At 48.5% G+C, this 16,170-nt stretch overlaps 1 protein-coding gene across 1 annotated transcript in view; it reads right to left on the reverse strand.

Annotated features, from left to right (window-relative positions):
- Nucleotides 1-7,116, reverse strand: part of TNFAIP8L3 (TNF alpha induced protein 8 like 3) — a 48,657-nt gene extending 41,541 nt beyond the window's left edge. Inside the window, exons 1-2 of the mRNA XM_076004639.1 lie at nt 6,902-7,116; nt 2,527-2,806 (exon numbers count right to left, since the gene is read on the reverse strand). Of these exons, the coding sequence (XP_075860754.1) occupies nt 2,527-2,806; nt 6,902-7,116 (495 nt within the window). The remainder of the gene's footprint in view (nt 1-2,526; nt 2,807-6,901) is intronic.
- Nucleotides 7,117-16,170: the final 9,054 nt, after the last annotated feature.

Genomic DNA, 16,170 nt, shown 5'->3' on the forward strand with positions numbered 1-16,170 from the left:
CGCTCAGGCTGGTCTTGAACTCCTGGCCTCAAGCAATTCCCACCTTGCCCTCCCAAAGTGCTAGGCCTATTTTTTTCTTGCTGGTACAATTAACTTTTATTATTACCCCCCTTTTATTTCAAGAGCAATGCATATCACTATAGAAAAATTGGAAAATACATATAAGCAAAAAATAAGAAAATAAAAAATCCATTCATAATTCTACTGGTTGCAATCACTGTTAACACATCTTTTGAAAACAATTCCCTTTGTGTGTACAGCATTCTGCATTTGGAACTTGCTTTTTCCTTTTAAGAATATGTTGTAAACATCATTCCATCTACCCGTCAACAACATGATTTTTAATGGCTGCACAGTATCCTATTGGATGGATGTACCATACTGTATTTAAACAATATTTTTGGGCATTTAGGTTGTTTTCAATTTTCTGCTATGAGAGGATCAGTAAATATCCTCATGTCTAAATCTTTGCACACATGTTTAACCAATGTCTATGAATCTTTAGCAGCCTCCTTGGTTCACCTTGGGAGAGAGAAACAAGACAGAAAATTGCAGCTAACGAAGTAATTTCTGCATATATCCTGAGACTTTAAGGCTATCAAGAATTTTCATGGGCTAGGCAGAGGGTGGTTTATATGAATTCATTCTTGCATTTGTCAAGCATTGATTGAGCACAGAGGGGATTCCTGTAGGTTTAGGAGAGGATTGGAAAGTTTCCTTCCACACTTTCTTTATGGGCAATGCGTCCTCTGCACAGCCCCATCCAAGTCCAGACACCTTGTGGGAGGCGGAGGGTGTATGAGGCTGGCAACTTGGGCATTCAGCTGTTCTCCCAGGTTCTTAGCTTCTGCTTCATGAGCTGCCTACAGCACAGCTTCCTGAGTAGCTAATGCAGTTATAGTAACTCTGGGGCACTGATTCAGAGGGAGAGGAAATTGAGGAAGAGAAAGGGGGAAGAGAAAGAGGGAGAGAGAAGAAAACTCCATGGGCCCAACCTCTGTTGTGCCCTGGCCAGCTTCCCCTGTGGTTATTTGTAAGTTTTTCAAACAGCAGCACCAAGATCACACAGGTTCAGCCCCACTGGGAGTCTCCCTGACTGCATGTGGTGTCTGGTCCCGCTTGTGGCTTTCACTTTGGGGGCTGCAGGATGTGACTGTGCTGCTCTATATGGGCTGTTCTTACAAGGATCCACACAGCTCCTACGTGGGCACCCTAAGTGACTGTTTCAGCTGTGCCCAGTGCCTTCCCATCTGCCTGGATCCTTACACAGCTCTGCGGCATGGAAAGGGTTAATATTATTCCCACTGGGGAGAAGACAGAGTCAAGACCCACCAGGCTTCAGGCAGTAACTAGAGTCTTCACAAATTTCAGGAAGATAGGAGGGTACTCAAAGACTGGATGGGGCAATATTGCCCCGGTTTTCAAATGGAAGAAATTGGATTCCAGAAATAACTCATTGGTGACATTTCTATTGCTCTGTAGCAAAAGTCTGGAACAAACAGGCTTATAAGCATTTAAAGAGGAAAATGGTGAGCACCAGCAGCCAACATGGGTTCCTTGTTATATCCTGCTAAAATAACCACATTAACTTTCTTTAAACAGGATCACTAAGTGTATAAATCAAGTTAATTTTATTCAACTTCGATGTAGCAAGCATTTGATGAGCACCCTCTGTGCTTCAGGTGCAAAGTGAAGGGAACTGACTGCCACAGATACCATATGTTGTGATTTAAGTGAAGAATTTGATGAAGTCTTGCACAATTTCCTTGCTGCTCGATGGATCTGGGGCGGGCTGTACAGTCCTACCCAGTGAGCTTTGGTTCATGGCTCGGAGTTACCTTGGAAGGAGGTCTCCAGTGGAGTGACACAGGGCTCTGTCCTTGGCTCTGGTCTATTCTACTTTTTTTTTTTTTTTAACCACAGCAACAACACAGTGATTTAGAAAAAGAATTTAATGGTTGTGCTTATCGTATATGTAGATTACCCTGCTAGGCCAAGTCAAGGAAGACTGGAAGTTATATGGGGAAAATATGTGGGTCTTAGTTGTCTAGAAGATCAACATGAGTCAACACTGGGATAACAGCTGAATTGCCACAAGAGGACAGGAATAGTGCTGTATCAGAGCTAGTATTGTGGACGCCTGGGGTCTTACGAACATCTGGTGCCACCTTTTAAGGAGACATACCAGGGAGCTCCCTGAGGAGGGGAGGAGGTTTGTAAACTGTTCTGTATGAGGAAGTTTGAATGTCAAGCTGGAGAAGGAAAAAACAACAACAAGGCATGACTCCAGATGTGTGTCCTCAAATATATAAAGACTTAGATTCTAGGCCGATGCAGGACTAATGGTTAGAAGTTGTAAGAAAGTGGGATTTGCATCTGTGTCAGTCCTGGCCTGCTCATCCTTGGGTCTGTTCCTTGGCCTTTCCCTCCTCTGCATGGAAGAGGGGCTGAACCCTGCAGGCTGCATTTGCCAGGCTCCTGTGCCGGCTGGTTTCTAGCAGGATCCAGCTAATAGGAAGCACTTACAGAAGATTGGCAGGCAGGGGAAGGAATAGCCAGGATGTTCTCCCCAATCCTCTGTCCCTCAATCTTGGCACCGCTGACAGTGGCTGTGTCTCCTCTGTGGCTCCTGCTGCCACCAGCTGGATCCACTGTGGTTCCAGCTCCACGAGGTAAACCCATCACCTCTCCCTTGTGTCCCTGCAGCCCAGGGTGGCAGTGGCTTCCTGCTGTTGCTAATGTCTGGGTTGCCTCGCTGTCCTCTGTTTGTCTTCTTCGCTCTTCCTCTACCCCTGTAGCCAGCTCCCTGCATTAATTATGTCACCTCCTTTGAAAATATATAAAATACATTCCTAGTTGGACCTTACTGGTTCAAACACACAGGTGTAAGAAACTGTTTTTGTAAAATAATTACAACTAGATGACCATGGGCAGGGGCATTGCATGAGGCTGGAGTCCACGATCTTTAGCCTTCCTCTGGAAGCTGAGACACAGAAAGGAAATGACATGCCCGTGTCCTGGAAGTGGCAGAGCTGGGACTGGAACTCAGGGCTCCCGACCTCTAGACCAGCACTCTTTCTGTTCGGTGTTGGCTCTCTCCTCCTGCATGAATCTTTATTAGCCGTCCTCCCATGGTTTATGTTAATCACCCTGCTGATCTATGGGAGGGAAAACTGAATCTCCTAAATTCGCTTTTTCCTTTTAATTCTCTTGTAATTATGTGACAACCCTGCTCAATAATGCTTGCCTGCTAATTATTTTACAGAACAAATATTGCTCGCCAAGTGTTGAGTGGAACCTTTTATTCCTCCCTTCAAAGCATTTTCTACTTAGAAAAGCTAAATACATGTTCCAATCTGGAAGGTGCCATTTATGTAAGTCTCTGATTTCATAACGCCTGTGTTGAATTGAGGGCTGCAGAAGAGCGGAGGAATGTTCAAGGTCACTTGATCTAACCCCGTCACTTTAGACATGAAGAAACCAATCTAGAAAGATGCAGTGGCTTGGCCAAAGTTAGAGGCAGAACTGGGACATGAACCCAGGTCTCTGACCCTACTTTAGGATATCCCATCATATTACCTTGATCTCTGTGGCCCTTCTATTCTCCTTGACTATGTCCAGTTTTCAACATGTTCCAAATCTCTCCCCAGTACTGATCTTTCTCTTTTGTTCGCCTCCTGCCTACCAGTGTTCTAGTAGCCCATCTCCACCTGAAATGGAATTAGCAAAAGCTGGACTTGACCAAAGCCTTTTTCAATTTCTTCATCTCCTCAATGATTCCTTCCCTGTGTCCTCCTTCCCTTCCCTCCCCTCCCCTTTTATTCTTTTCTGGGTTCTCAAACTTTTCATTTCTCTTTTCTCTCTAGCCAAACATTTTTATTTCCTACCAAGTCTTCCCTTGGCCTTGTCCTTAAAGTGATCCCTCCCTTCTGTGTTCAAAGCCAATCTGCCTGGTTGAAACCTTCAGTACTTCTGAGGGAGGAATCTTCCAATCACTGGATCTGATCCCTGGTTGCCATAAACCTTTGATCATTCTCTGGAGAAAGGCACTTGATGCCCTTCCTTAGCAGCTGTTGCCTGGGCCTGACTCAGTTACTTCCCTGGCCTCTGGACTGTGGTTGTGAGCATCTTAACACCTCAAACGCTAATGCAGAGATGGGAATTCCTCCCATGGCCAAGGATAGCAAATTTATTTTAGTTCAGACCATTAACACATATCATCCCAGGGGAGCTTCCAGTGTTTCAACAACTTTCTCCTTTGGCTGTCAGTTTCAATCTTAGCTGGTTTTGAGATCTTGCCAAATTTGTATTATCTAGACATTTATGGGTGGTTAGATTTATTGAAGCTCTTTCAGGATAACATCATTGCAGCATAATATTTGAGTCACAGTGACCTTGTTCAAGTGAATTGGTCCTCCCCCAAAACAGACACGTTGACACCATGTTTCCAGTTGGCTTAATTATGATCTTCTATTTTTTTTTTTTTTTTTTTGAGACAGAGTCTCACTCTGTTGCCCGGGCTAGAGTGCCGTGGCATCAGCCTAGCTCACAGCAACCTCAAACTCCTGGGCTCAACCGATCCTCCTGCCTCAGCCCACTGAGTAGCTGGGACTACAGGCATGCGCCACAACGCCCGGCTAATTTTTCTATTTTTTGTAGAGATGGGGTCTCGCTCTTGCTCAGGCTGGCCTCGAACTCCTGACCTTGAGCGATCCTCCCACCTCAGCCTCCATGAGTGCTAGGATTATAGGCATGAGCCACTGCGCCAGGTTGGATTGTGGTTTTCTTTTCTTTTTTTTTTTTTAATTTAATTAATCTTAACTTTAATTTCTTTTTACTGTTTTTTTCTTTTTTTAGTCTTAGACTTCCGCATTGTATGGATTGTGATTTTTCTATCCTTGCAAATTCTGTGTTACTTTTCTCCCATGCGGATTCTGTCCCGGTCACGTGATTGTCGAGAACTCGGGGACTTGGTTCATCCTCCACTCTCCTGTAACTCTTACTTTAATATCTCTTGATGAAATCGGTAGGTCCAAGGATCAAATACTGGGGTTCTGTCCCAGAAAACAAGAGCACAGGACACCTGCCCTCTCCCTCGGTATAGGCGAGACTGCTGCAAGAGTTAACAGGAATGGGGAGTTACTGGCAGAAAAGAGTCAGCCTCAGAAACCAGGAATTGCGATCCTGTCGTTGTGCTCTCCTCTCCTAGTATAGAGTGGAGGGTGGGGTCGGCGCAAGGACTCTCAGCTCCATCCAAACAACCATAGCTTTCCAACAATTACATCTCCTTTGCATCCAAGGCGCCAGCAGCCTCCCAGTTCCCTAGGCTCATAGGCTTCAAGTTAGTCTCCTTATTTCTGTCTTACTTCCATGTTGGCATCCAAAGCCCTATCAACTTCTAATGCCATTTTTTGCCACAAGTCTTTTGATTTTACCCTTTCCCTTCCATTTCCGAGGTCTCCCTCCTCCCAGCTCTCTGCCCGCGTCACGATTGCTGCAACAGCACGCTCTTGGCTGGTCTCCCTGTTCCAGCCTTGCCCAAATCCAGCTACACCCGAGTCAGGGCTCGGGCTTTCTCAACCAGCCTTCTTACTCTTTGTCAGAGAGCTGGCCTCCTTACTGTCCTGCTCTGCTCCCCTCCCACCCACAGGACAGCCCTGAAGATACATCAAAACAGAGGACTCAGCAGGGTCCAAGCCGTGATGGGTTTGTCATAGGCCAGCCCTGTCCCACATGCACTCCATTTCAGTCTATCTCTGTTTCCCACCCTCTGCCCCCGTTTCATTTCTCTGGCTCCCAGCCTGCTGCACCCCATCCCCGGTGTGTGCACTCCGGGCTCTTCGTCCTCCCGGCCTCAGGCCTCTCTCCTCCCTGCAGCCAGCATGCGCTGCTGTGACGGCTACAGGGTTTGGCTCTCTGGCTTGGCCTCAGGCTTCTCCCCAGAGTTATCCTCATGGGACCTTCTGGCTAGCCTGCCCTTGTGTTCCTGGAGCCCGTGTCCTCTTCTTAGCCTTGCCGCTGGACAACTCAGCGTTGAGTAATTCCTGCTGTGTTGGAGTGAAGACACCTGGATTTTTGCTCTGGCTGTTTGTGAACTTGATACGGGGCCTAAACAGGTCAGGGGCTGCCTGTGCCTGCCCTTTTCACATGCCAGTTCTGAGCACTCTTGGCTTCCCGTCTTGCATGCCATGAACATGCCTTCCTGCGCCCCCTTCCCTGCTAGTTCCTGAGCCAGTCCTGACCCTGTCCCTTTTTCCCTAGAAGATGAGGGAGGGCACGACTCTTTTTTGTAACCTAACATTCCTCGTGCCCCTTATATCCACCAGGCCTCAGTTTTCCCTTCAGCTCTACCCCACAGAGTGTAAGTCAGTGTGCTTGGGGGGGGGGGAGGTTGCCTCAGTTTCTCCATTTGCACTCAGGTGTCTCTCTTGGGCCAATAGTCCCCAACCTGCCCGCTGACTCTTTCTGAGGTCTGGCCACTTCCCGTTACTTCAGGGAACAGCAATAAGTCAGTTTCTATGTCCAGAGAGTTTACCTACCACAACCTGCCCTTTAGTGGACTCTTCCTTTGCTTCGAAAATTAATTTGATTGGATTTTTTGAGTGATCCCCCAATTTTTTATTAACTACTAGTTGCCGTACAGCACCTTCTAAGAATATAACCAAGAACCAGGGAACAATCAGAAAGTAAAGGCTCCTGAGCTAAAAAAAAAAAAAAAAAAAAAAAAAAAAAAAAAAAAAGATACCTTTTACTCAAAGGAGAGTCCTTTAGGCTCTCACTCATAGTCTAGTTTTCTTTTCTTTACCCCCAAATTCTATCTGGGGTGGGAACAGCGGGGCGCAGTGGAGCAGCCACTGCAGGTGACACTGGAGCGTCTGTCCATGCCCGTGTCTCCTGTTACCTTCCGTAGCCCTGAGGGCTCCCTGCTGGACACACCCACAGGCTTTCGGAAGTGCCAGGGAGCTCAGGGGAGCAGCCCTCAAGGAATGATGGATAGATTTCGAGAATAAAATCTGGGTCCCTGTCCCTGGCGTGGGACAGCTCTGCACAGTCGTACAGAGGTCTCAGCAGCACTGCGCCCCAGCTGCCCACGAGGGTAAGTGACCGCTCAGCCATGCACCTGCGTTCACTGCCTTCCTGTCCTGTTTCCGTCCCAGCCCCGACTGGGGCATCCCCGGGATCACCCCCAAACACACACCTTGGCCTCAAAGCCTAATCTCGGGGTCTGCTTCTGAGCGCCCCTGTCCTAGGACGCACCTCGAGAATGAGAAGCTGAGGAATGCTGGGACGAGAAAACGGCAGAACTCAGAAAAACAGAGACAAGAACTAAAGGATTTTGGTGCCATGGAGCCCTTTAACAGGGACCACTGGGACACCGTCAGGCATGTGACATAGTTTCTGTCCACACGGAGGGCTGGAGCAGTGATTTGGATGGATGTATTCTCTTTAAGGGGCCCAGGGAACAAGTACCACGTTTTAGAAAAAGGGTTCTGCCTGAAAAAGTGAAAACAAGTTGTGATGCTTAAAGGAACAACAATTCAGTGGCTCTCTAGAAGCTTGAGCTTCCTGAATGCCCCTTTCGCCGATAGCCGGGATTTATTGGATTTTCAGCTGACCTGGAATCACTGCCTTCAAGCTTCAAAGCTCCAGCAGTTTTGTTCTTTAAGATGCAGACTTCATGTTCTCCAGACTTTGATTTCATCCCTCCCCATGCCCTGTTTGCATAATGCCGTTCTTTTTTACAAGCCTGCCTTCCCACGGAAGCCCCCTTTCCCCCTTGGCCATTTTAATCGTCCTTCTTGCACCCCATTGTCTCATTCCCGGGCTGTGGGGTTCAGCTCTGCATTCAGTATTCCGGGGGCCAGTGCGCTGAGATTGGTACTTCTGTTTTGTTTCCAGTCCAAATTGATTATTTTTTTTCCCCCCAGTTTTCATCCAGATGTTTGATATCATGTAAACACAGCTTGAAAGTGTTCCTGAACTGCCTACAGATGTGTGCCAGTGAAACCCTTTCCAAATTATATATAATGATGCTCCGGGCCTATTTATATCCATGTCATAGTCTCTGGCTGGAATTTTAGCTATAAGACTAAGTTGAAAAGAAAGTGAAAAATTCACATATGTGGGTGAATTGTCTACTTGATTAAAGACTCTAGATATTTGGGAATATTCAGGGATTGACACCGTTTTCCACAGAATGCTGGCATGTCTGTAACCACGGTCTTATGGCTGAATGCTTGTGTCCCTTCCAAATTCATATGTAAAGCCTTCACCCCTGTGTGATGATATTTGGAGATGGGGCCTTTGGGAGGTAATTAGGGTTGGATGAGGTCCTGAGGGTGGGACCCTTATGATGGGGTGGATGTGCCCTTATAAGAAGAGGCACAAGAGGGCGCTGTCTCCCATTTTTCCCCGCTCTCTCTCTCTCTGCTGCTGCCCCCCACCTCCTCCACTCTCTCCTCCCACAAGGAAGTCTGGTGAGTACACAGCCAGAAGGTGCCCATCTGCTACCCAAGGGGAGAGCCCTCACCAGAAACCGACCATACTGGCACCCTGATCTTGGACTTGCAGGATCCAGAATGGCGAGAAAAAAATTTCTGTTGTTTCAGCCTCTTAGTCCATGGTATGTTGTGACGACGGCCTAAGCAGACTGAAACGCAGGAGGACCCAGATCTTCTTGATCCATTTAGTTTATGGTCACTGTGACTTTTAAATCTCCTGTATAGCTATTTAGGCCAAGCCAAGACCTCTTCACCTAGTGGTTGGCTCCAAAAAGACACCCTTCAAGGCCCTTAAGTCTGCTCCATTCTTACCAAAAGCTTGGTCGCACGCTATAGTGTTTACTGGTGACTGCATAAGGGAGGTTGTAGCAGATTGTATTTTCTGAAGATGCCAGCAACAATATGTCCCATCCACGTGCTCTTCTGCAATGTGACCTTGACATGCCCCATGCATTAGAGTGGGGTCTATGTCCTCTCTCCTTGAATCTGGGTGGGTTTGTGACTTGCTTTGTAAGCAGCCAAATGCAGCGAAAGGGACTTTGCATGACTTCTGGGGCTAGGCCAGAAAAGACTATACAGCTTCTGCTTGGCTCTCTGGGACGCTCACCTTTGGAGCCCTGAGATGCCAGGTAGGAGTTCTGACCACCCCCAGCCTCCATGCGGTGAGGCCGCCCTGGCCACAGGGAGAGGCCATGTGTGAATGCTTCTGTCCCAGCATCAGCCACCAGCCACGCAAGTGAAGATGCTTCCAGATTCCAGCTTTCACACAGCGCCTAGTGAACCCCAAACAAGCACCATGGAGCAGATATGCTATCCCTGTTGTGCCCTGTCCAAATTCCTCTTGCACACAATTGTAAGCGAAACAAAAAGGTAAGCTACTGGTTTTTGGAGTAATTTGTTACGCATCTGTAGTAGCTGAAACAAATGTACATTTCATTGATTCCGCCTGCAAGTAAGATCCTATTCCTGGATTGAACTAGACCAGCAGAAATCTACCTTGCTTGGATTTTTCTCTTTGAGGCTTTCACCTGTCTGCCCTGGTTTGTACCAACAGGCAGGACCAGAGGCAGCTATTCTGTAGAAATACCGTTGAGGAGAGGATAGAGTTCTCTTAGACCTTAGTATAGGAACAATTGTGTTTCTTTGAGGCCACTGCTACCTTGCAAATGCTGTGAATTTTATCATTGCTCGGCTTTCACTCTTTGATTTGGTTTCTAGGATGCTTGGGACCAACTCTGTGACCAACTTGTAATAATTAATCTTATCTCTTTGTATCCTGCTATATTTATTTTTGTAAGGCCCCTCAAAATACTTTTGGAACAAAGTGGGGTATAAATGAAATAGTAGGGGGAATGAGTGTCCCTCAAATCACTTTAATTTTTTTAAATTAAAAAAATTGTTTTTGTAGAGATGGGGTCTCGCTATTATTGCCCAGGCTGGTCTCCAACTCCTAGCCTCAAGCAATCCTCCTGCCTCAGCCTCCCAAAGTGCTGGGATTACAGGCATGAGCCACTGTGCCCAGCCCACTCTAATGTTTGAGAGTATTACCAGACTGAGCCAGTTCCAACATGTAACTATTATAACTGAAAAGCAAGCATACTTTATATTCTCTAAAACAAAAATGCAAGAAGCTAAAAGCGACAGTCTAAACCACATGTTGCAAAAAATAATATTCATTACAAGGTAATATAATATCATTGGTAAGAAAAACAATGAGGTACTTAGGAAAAATGATATTTATTGAGCACAGACTATCTCCCAGGCCTAGATTTTCTAGGTCCTTCATGTGCACAATTTCCTTTAATCTGACTTAATCTTGATGAAACAACTCCATGGGTTATCTTATTTAGCAAAAGCACAGATCAAATCCTGATCATGGGAACGCCATGCACATGTGATCCTTTTGGGATGGGTTTTGTTGTAACTGGTCATGCCCAGGGAGATTCAGTGCGCTGGGGTGCTGCAGGCAGAGAAGGTGGAGCCACAGGAGAGAGAAGAATGACACTCCTGCAAGGGGCAGCCGCTTACACAGCCGCTGCTATCTGAGCTCACACCGTCAGAACGGGTTATTCCGTTTTCTTTTTCCTCTTCCATATTATCACCACGGTGCCCCACCCTCCTCTGGAAAATATCACTGCTTCAAGGAGGCGCTCTGGCCAAGCTCTCGGATGTCAGCCCTGGCTGTGGGTGAGGCTTCTGTCGCTTGCCAGTCGAGAGCTGCTTGTTCCAGGCACTGCCACATAGAGAGGGGTGCCTTTTCTCTCCACATGCAGACGAGAACTCGAGAAATGTGTTCTTGGGACCCAAATGATTCCTCTCAATGGATTCACTCACGAGCAAATAAATCAGGTAGGCCTCGTGGCCATGGGCCTCTGGCTGGGGCTTGGGCATTCTTGCATTTTGTGTCACAAATCATTCACTGTAATGATACCCTGATTGCTGCCTCCTTGGCGAGGCAGTGATTTTAAGCACCAAAGAGGAGAAACCCAGACCTGCGGGCAAGAACTCCACCCAAGACCTAACCACAAGCTGCCGTCTGTCTGTGTGCAATTCTGCTGAAACTATGTCTTGAATTCTCAAATTTCTCTAATGGCTCGTCTGTGTAAATGATCTAACTAGTGGAGTTAGCCTTATAAGTAGGTGTGAAGTGACTCAGGGGATATGATTTGGGTGAGCCAAACAGCCTGACACCTTCTCCCCTACCTGCCACAGTGCCTGAGTTAGACCATCAGCAGTTCACACCACCGAATCAAAAGGAATTTTTCAGTGTACCTGAGTCCCCTAATGAAAGTATTCCTGGATAGATACTTGAGCAGGTATATGGGAGCCCCAAGGTGAGCTCCTGCCTTCTCCAAATGCAACCCTCTGCTCCCCAATTCCCAACATGCTGGCAACTAATCTCCGTGACCTTCATTGAGGTTCTGGTTCAGTCCTGGCCAATTCTGGAACCAATTCAGAATGTTAGTGTCCTTCCCATACCAGCAGATGGGGTTTGATAGTTTGCTCTCCCATTCATTAATTCTTTACTTCATCAGATACTTGTTGAGCAGATATGTGTTCAGGTGCCAGGCATTTGGCTAGACTCTGGAAATGCAGGAATGGACAAAGTCCCTGCCTTCACGGAACATACATTATAGCGCGGGAGGTGGAGAGTAACAAATTCACCAACAATGTACCTGGGTCACATGGTAATTATTGTAAAGAAAATGAGGGGGGCTGGAGAGTGCTAGGGATGGGGCAAAGATGTGTGATATTCTATATGGAAGACAGGGATATCCTCTAGGATAGGGGACAACTGGGCAGAGAGAGCTGTGAGCAGAGAGTGAGCCAGTGAGTGAGCTGACTGGGGACAGAGGATCTGAGCCTGGAGTCTGCTTGGTGTGTCGAGGAAAGGCAGGAAGACTGGTGGCTGGATGGAGGCATGGGGTGAGCAGGAGCCATTGCTCCTGATTCCTGTCCTAGTGCCTGGGATCTTGGAGTAAGTCCTGGTGGGTGATATGAGCACTCACGCTGGAGCTCCAGTTGCCTGGATGAAGCCCTGGAAACTGCCTGTCAGTTCCCCCGGGGCTGTAACCCCGTCTCACCCCGTTGCATCAGCAAGTACCATCCCTGCTACAGGCTACTTGCCAGGGCCATCCCTGGGATGCCCACATGGGCTTTGGTTGGCCACCCCACTCCACTACACAAGATGGGGCAGGCACCTTGCAGGTGGTTCCCCTCGGCCCCAGCCCTGCCCTGTGCCACCTTCTGTGAGCTCCCTGAACCCCTAGCCATCCTCCCACCCCATTCTTGAGCTTGGGCTTGTTTGCAGGGAAGGAGTCACCTGGGCAAACACCTTGCACCTGGCAATTGTGGCCAGGGCCCGGCTTGGGCAAGCCTCTCCCACCCTAGGGCAATTCACTGAGTGCTTGGTATGTCAGATGCTGTGCTTTACGTGTGTCGAGATTTCATTTAATCTTCCCAGTGAGACAGGTACTACTAAATTTTATCCCCATTTTACAGATGAGGAAATGGAAGCCCAGAACAGGTAAGTCATTCGCCCAAGGTCACACAGCTGGTCCATTGTGAAGTTTTGCTTGAAACTCAAACCTGTCTGTCTTAGTGCATTTGTGCTGCTATAAAGGAATACCTCAAGAATTTATGAAGAAAAGTGGTTTATTTTATCCTCTGTCCCCATGCAGCGGTTCTGCAGGCTGCACAGGGAGCATGGCACTGGCATCTGCTTCTGGGGAGGGCTTCCGCCTGCTTCCACTCACGGCAGAGGGTGAAGGAGAGCCAGCACGTGCAGAGATCACATGGTGAGCGAGGAGTCAAGAGCGAGGGGAGGGAGGCGTCAGGCTCTTTTTAACAGTCAGCTCCCGGGGAAGCTCTCCTGGGAACTAATGGAGTGAGAACTCGTTCATTACCCTGAGGGTGGCACCAAGCCATCCATGAGGGATCCGCTCCCCACGACCCAAGCACCTCCCATGAGTCCCCACCTCCAACACTGGGCATCAAATTTCAGCAGAGGTTTAGAGAGTCAAACATCCAAACTGTGGCACCATCTTTCCCCAGAGCCCGGCCTGGATGGATGTACGCAGAAAGGGGTTCTGAGCCGAGAATGGTAGCAGGGATAGTGCTTCTGCTCCAGGCACGGAGGAGCTGATCTGTGCATCCTGCCCTCGTTGTTCGCCCACCAGGAACGAAGAGCCTGGGAACTCTCCCGCCATCCCCCACCAGTGACAGCACTCCTATGCCAGCACCCACAGCGGTGCTGCTCCTCTGGCCCGGAGTTCCCCGACTCCAAAGAGAAAAAAGTGTAGACTTGTACTATCTCCCCTGATGCAGAAATGTTCCTTTCCTGGCCCTAATGCCAGGCCTCTTACATCAAACACTCATTGAATGCCTAGTGGGCACTAAGGGCCGGGGACATTAAGCTGGTTATGGCCTGGTCCCTGCCATCATGAGGGCCCCAGAACAGGGGACCAAGCGACCTCTCAGGTGGCTGCCCCATGACCCTGTTTTCCTAGGGAAAGGCCACGCTACTGCCTACACCCCCTGTTCCCTTCGGGTCTGCATGTTCTCACTGAGCACCTATCACCTGGGAGGCCCCGTCTCGGGCCTGCTGAGGATACAATGAGAAATGAGACCCTTTCAATTTTAGGGAGTTAATTAGCTAGATTTGGGGGTGGGAGGTTCATGCAAAATAAACACCCAAACCCTTCTGCTGGTGGGCAGAATACAGACCTCTTCTGGCTGAGCCATGTATGTGCTCAAAAACAAAACAAAAAATAAAGACAATGCCATTTCAACAAGAGGAGCCTGAAATGAAAAGGGAAATAATATTTAAAAATCTTCATATAATATTCAAACTGAAAATCATTTGTCAGGAAACTAGTGTTTTGAAAATGTTCCACACTGACTTCACATAGTTTTTCAAGCGATTGGCAGTCGAGTAGGAAGAAGCATTTGTGCAATTGCTTAGGTGAGCTTTTGTTCAGTCTCCAGATGTAGAACTCACAGGGGAGGCCAAGCCCTATTTCCAGGGGCATCGACAGTGCACATCTCCCCTCATCTCGGAAAGTATAACTTGTTTCCTGTTGCTGTCTCATTTGGGTCTCCCCACTTCCTCGGGAACAGCTGCTGAGGCTCCTGAAGAGCCAGGAGAAGGTCCAGCTGTCCCCAGAGGTGTGAGCCACCGGACACTGCAGGGACATCATTCTTTCAAGTGGCACCTGTGGGCACGAGGGAAGAGGCAGCTGCTGGCAGGCAGTGCCATTTGGAAGGTGCCAAAGTGCCCTCTCTGCCACCAGGTTTGTTCCCCACAGCCTGCTACAGGGCCTAAAAAGTCCCCATTAGGTGTTTATTGCTTAGACAATGTTGTTTTCAAACATTTTTTGGGGGATGATGGTAATGCAAGGGAGCTCTTTCTGCAGATGAACCCTCATACCAAAGGCTCAGATGCGTGTGATGCAGATGTGAGCTAGGGATCTCTCTCTCCTTGCACCCTCGGTGAAATTCTCTAGCCATCCCCTTTTCCCTCATCCTACCTATTTCCACAGCCTGATGAAGCCCCCAGGTGTGACAGTCTTGTGGTCCCCTCAACTTGCAGCCCCTGCATCCGACCGGGGCTCACATCCACCCAGAGGGGGTGGAGCTCAGGCATGCTCAGGGTTTCCATGGGGCATCCATCACGGAGAGTGTTTTGTGAGTTTCCCGAAGGTCCCTGAAGATTTCGTGGGGGTCATTGGAGAGTTCACTCTGCTATCAGGCTCACCCCTTTGTCCTCTGACTTCTCCTCACACCTTGATTCTCCCGGGACTCCAGATTCTTCTCCCTGCACTGGACTCCCCGCAGGTGCCCCCAGCTCCGCCTGGCCCCAGGAGGTGCCCCCTCCCCAACAAGCACACTCCCCCATCAGCCACCCCCTACTCGTGCCTGGACACTCATTCTCGCTTCCTCCTCCCTCTCTGCGCCCCATGTCCAAATACCAAGTCCTGTCTACCCGCCACTCACCCATTTCTCCAGGCTGGACATCAAATTTCAATATAGGGGGGCTCAGGCCACGAGCTGCTGGTGGGAGGGGTGCAGGGCTCGGGGCTTAGTTCCTGGCCACAGGGCCACAGTCAATGCACTGTTTTAAATTTGACTTTCTGTTTATGGGGATGACTTTTGGAGGTGTGTTGATATAAATTATGGGACATGGTTAAAGTCCTCCAACCCTTCTTCCACCACCGTTACTTCTTTCAGTCCCCACTGCCATGGCGCCCCCGGAGAAAGGTGGGACTCATGTTGTAGGGGACTGACATCTATTTTCCTAGTTTAAGAATCAAATTTAGTGAGTAATGTATGTGTTCTGCCCAGAGCGTTTGAAAGTAATGTGTTCCAGACAAGGCCCTTGTGACAAACATGTTTGCTGCCTAGAGGCATAACAATAGACCTGAGTTTCCACATTGAGGCAAGAGCTGCCCAGCCCCATGATAAGTGGAGGCTCGAAGGCCACATAATAAGCACATTGTTCTTTTGATTGCTGCTTAATCCCATAAGATGACTGGTTAGTCAATGACGGATAAGACCCCTCAAGGGAGGGGCAACCTAAGCCAGGCACAGCCACAGGGGATTGGCCTAAGAGAAACTGGGAACGAAAAATGCCCCTGGTGGCGGCCTTGCCCAACCTTGCTAATCTCGGTCTGTGATCCATGCCTGGCACCTCGAGCAACTACCTGGAAACCTTGAGTCAGGAGACATCTGTGTCCTTAGGCTACATGTTCTGGAATTTATGGCTATTGCTGCCATGCCTGGGTGGGCACATAAAACTTTGATTTTTGGGGTATAAAAATAAAACAACTGGTGCCTTATGCACTGCAGTCTTGTAACCGTCTTTGTGTGTGTCTGTGTGTCCTTTTGTGTTCTGTGTTCATCCTCCATCCTGCAAATGGGCCAGGACATGCATGGTCTCCTTCTGGTGCCTTCTCCAGACAGCCCTCAAAATGAGTTTCTGAAAGCTGAATCCAGCCAGGCTGTTTCTCAGGTTTAGTGGTCTTTGCAGCCCTTTAGCTAAATCCACCGTTGCATGACCTGCAAAGTCCACCGCAGCTGGGCTGCCTCTCCAGCACTGTCCCTGCGTCCCCCAGATCAGCTGGTACCCGCGGTGGTGTTTGCACTGACTGTTCCTTCTGTCTGTGACACT

This window comes from Microcebus murinus, chromosome 6 (genome assembly GCF_040939455.1).
Source record: "Microcebus murinus isolate Inina chromosome 6, M.murinus_Inina_mat1.0, whole genome shotgun sequence".
Classification (NCBI taxonomy): Eukaryota; Metazoa; Chordata; class Mammalia; order Primates; family Cheirogaleidae; genus Microcebus; species Microcebus murinus.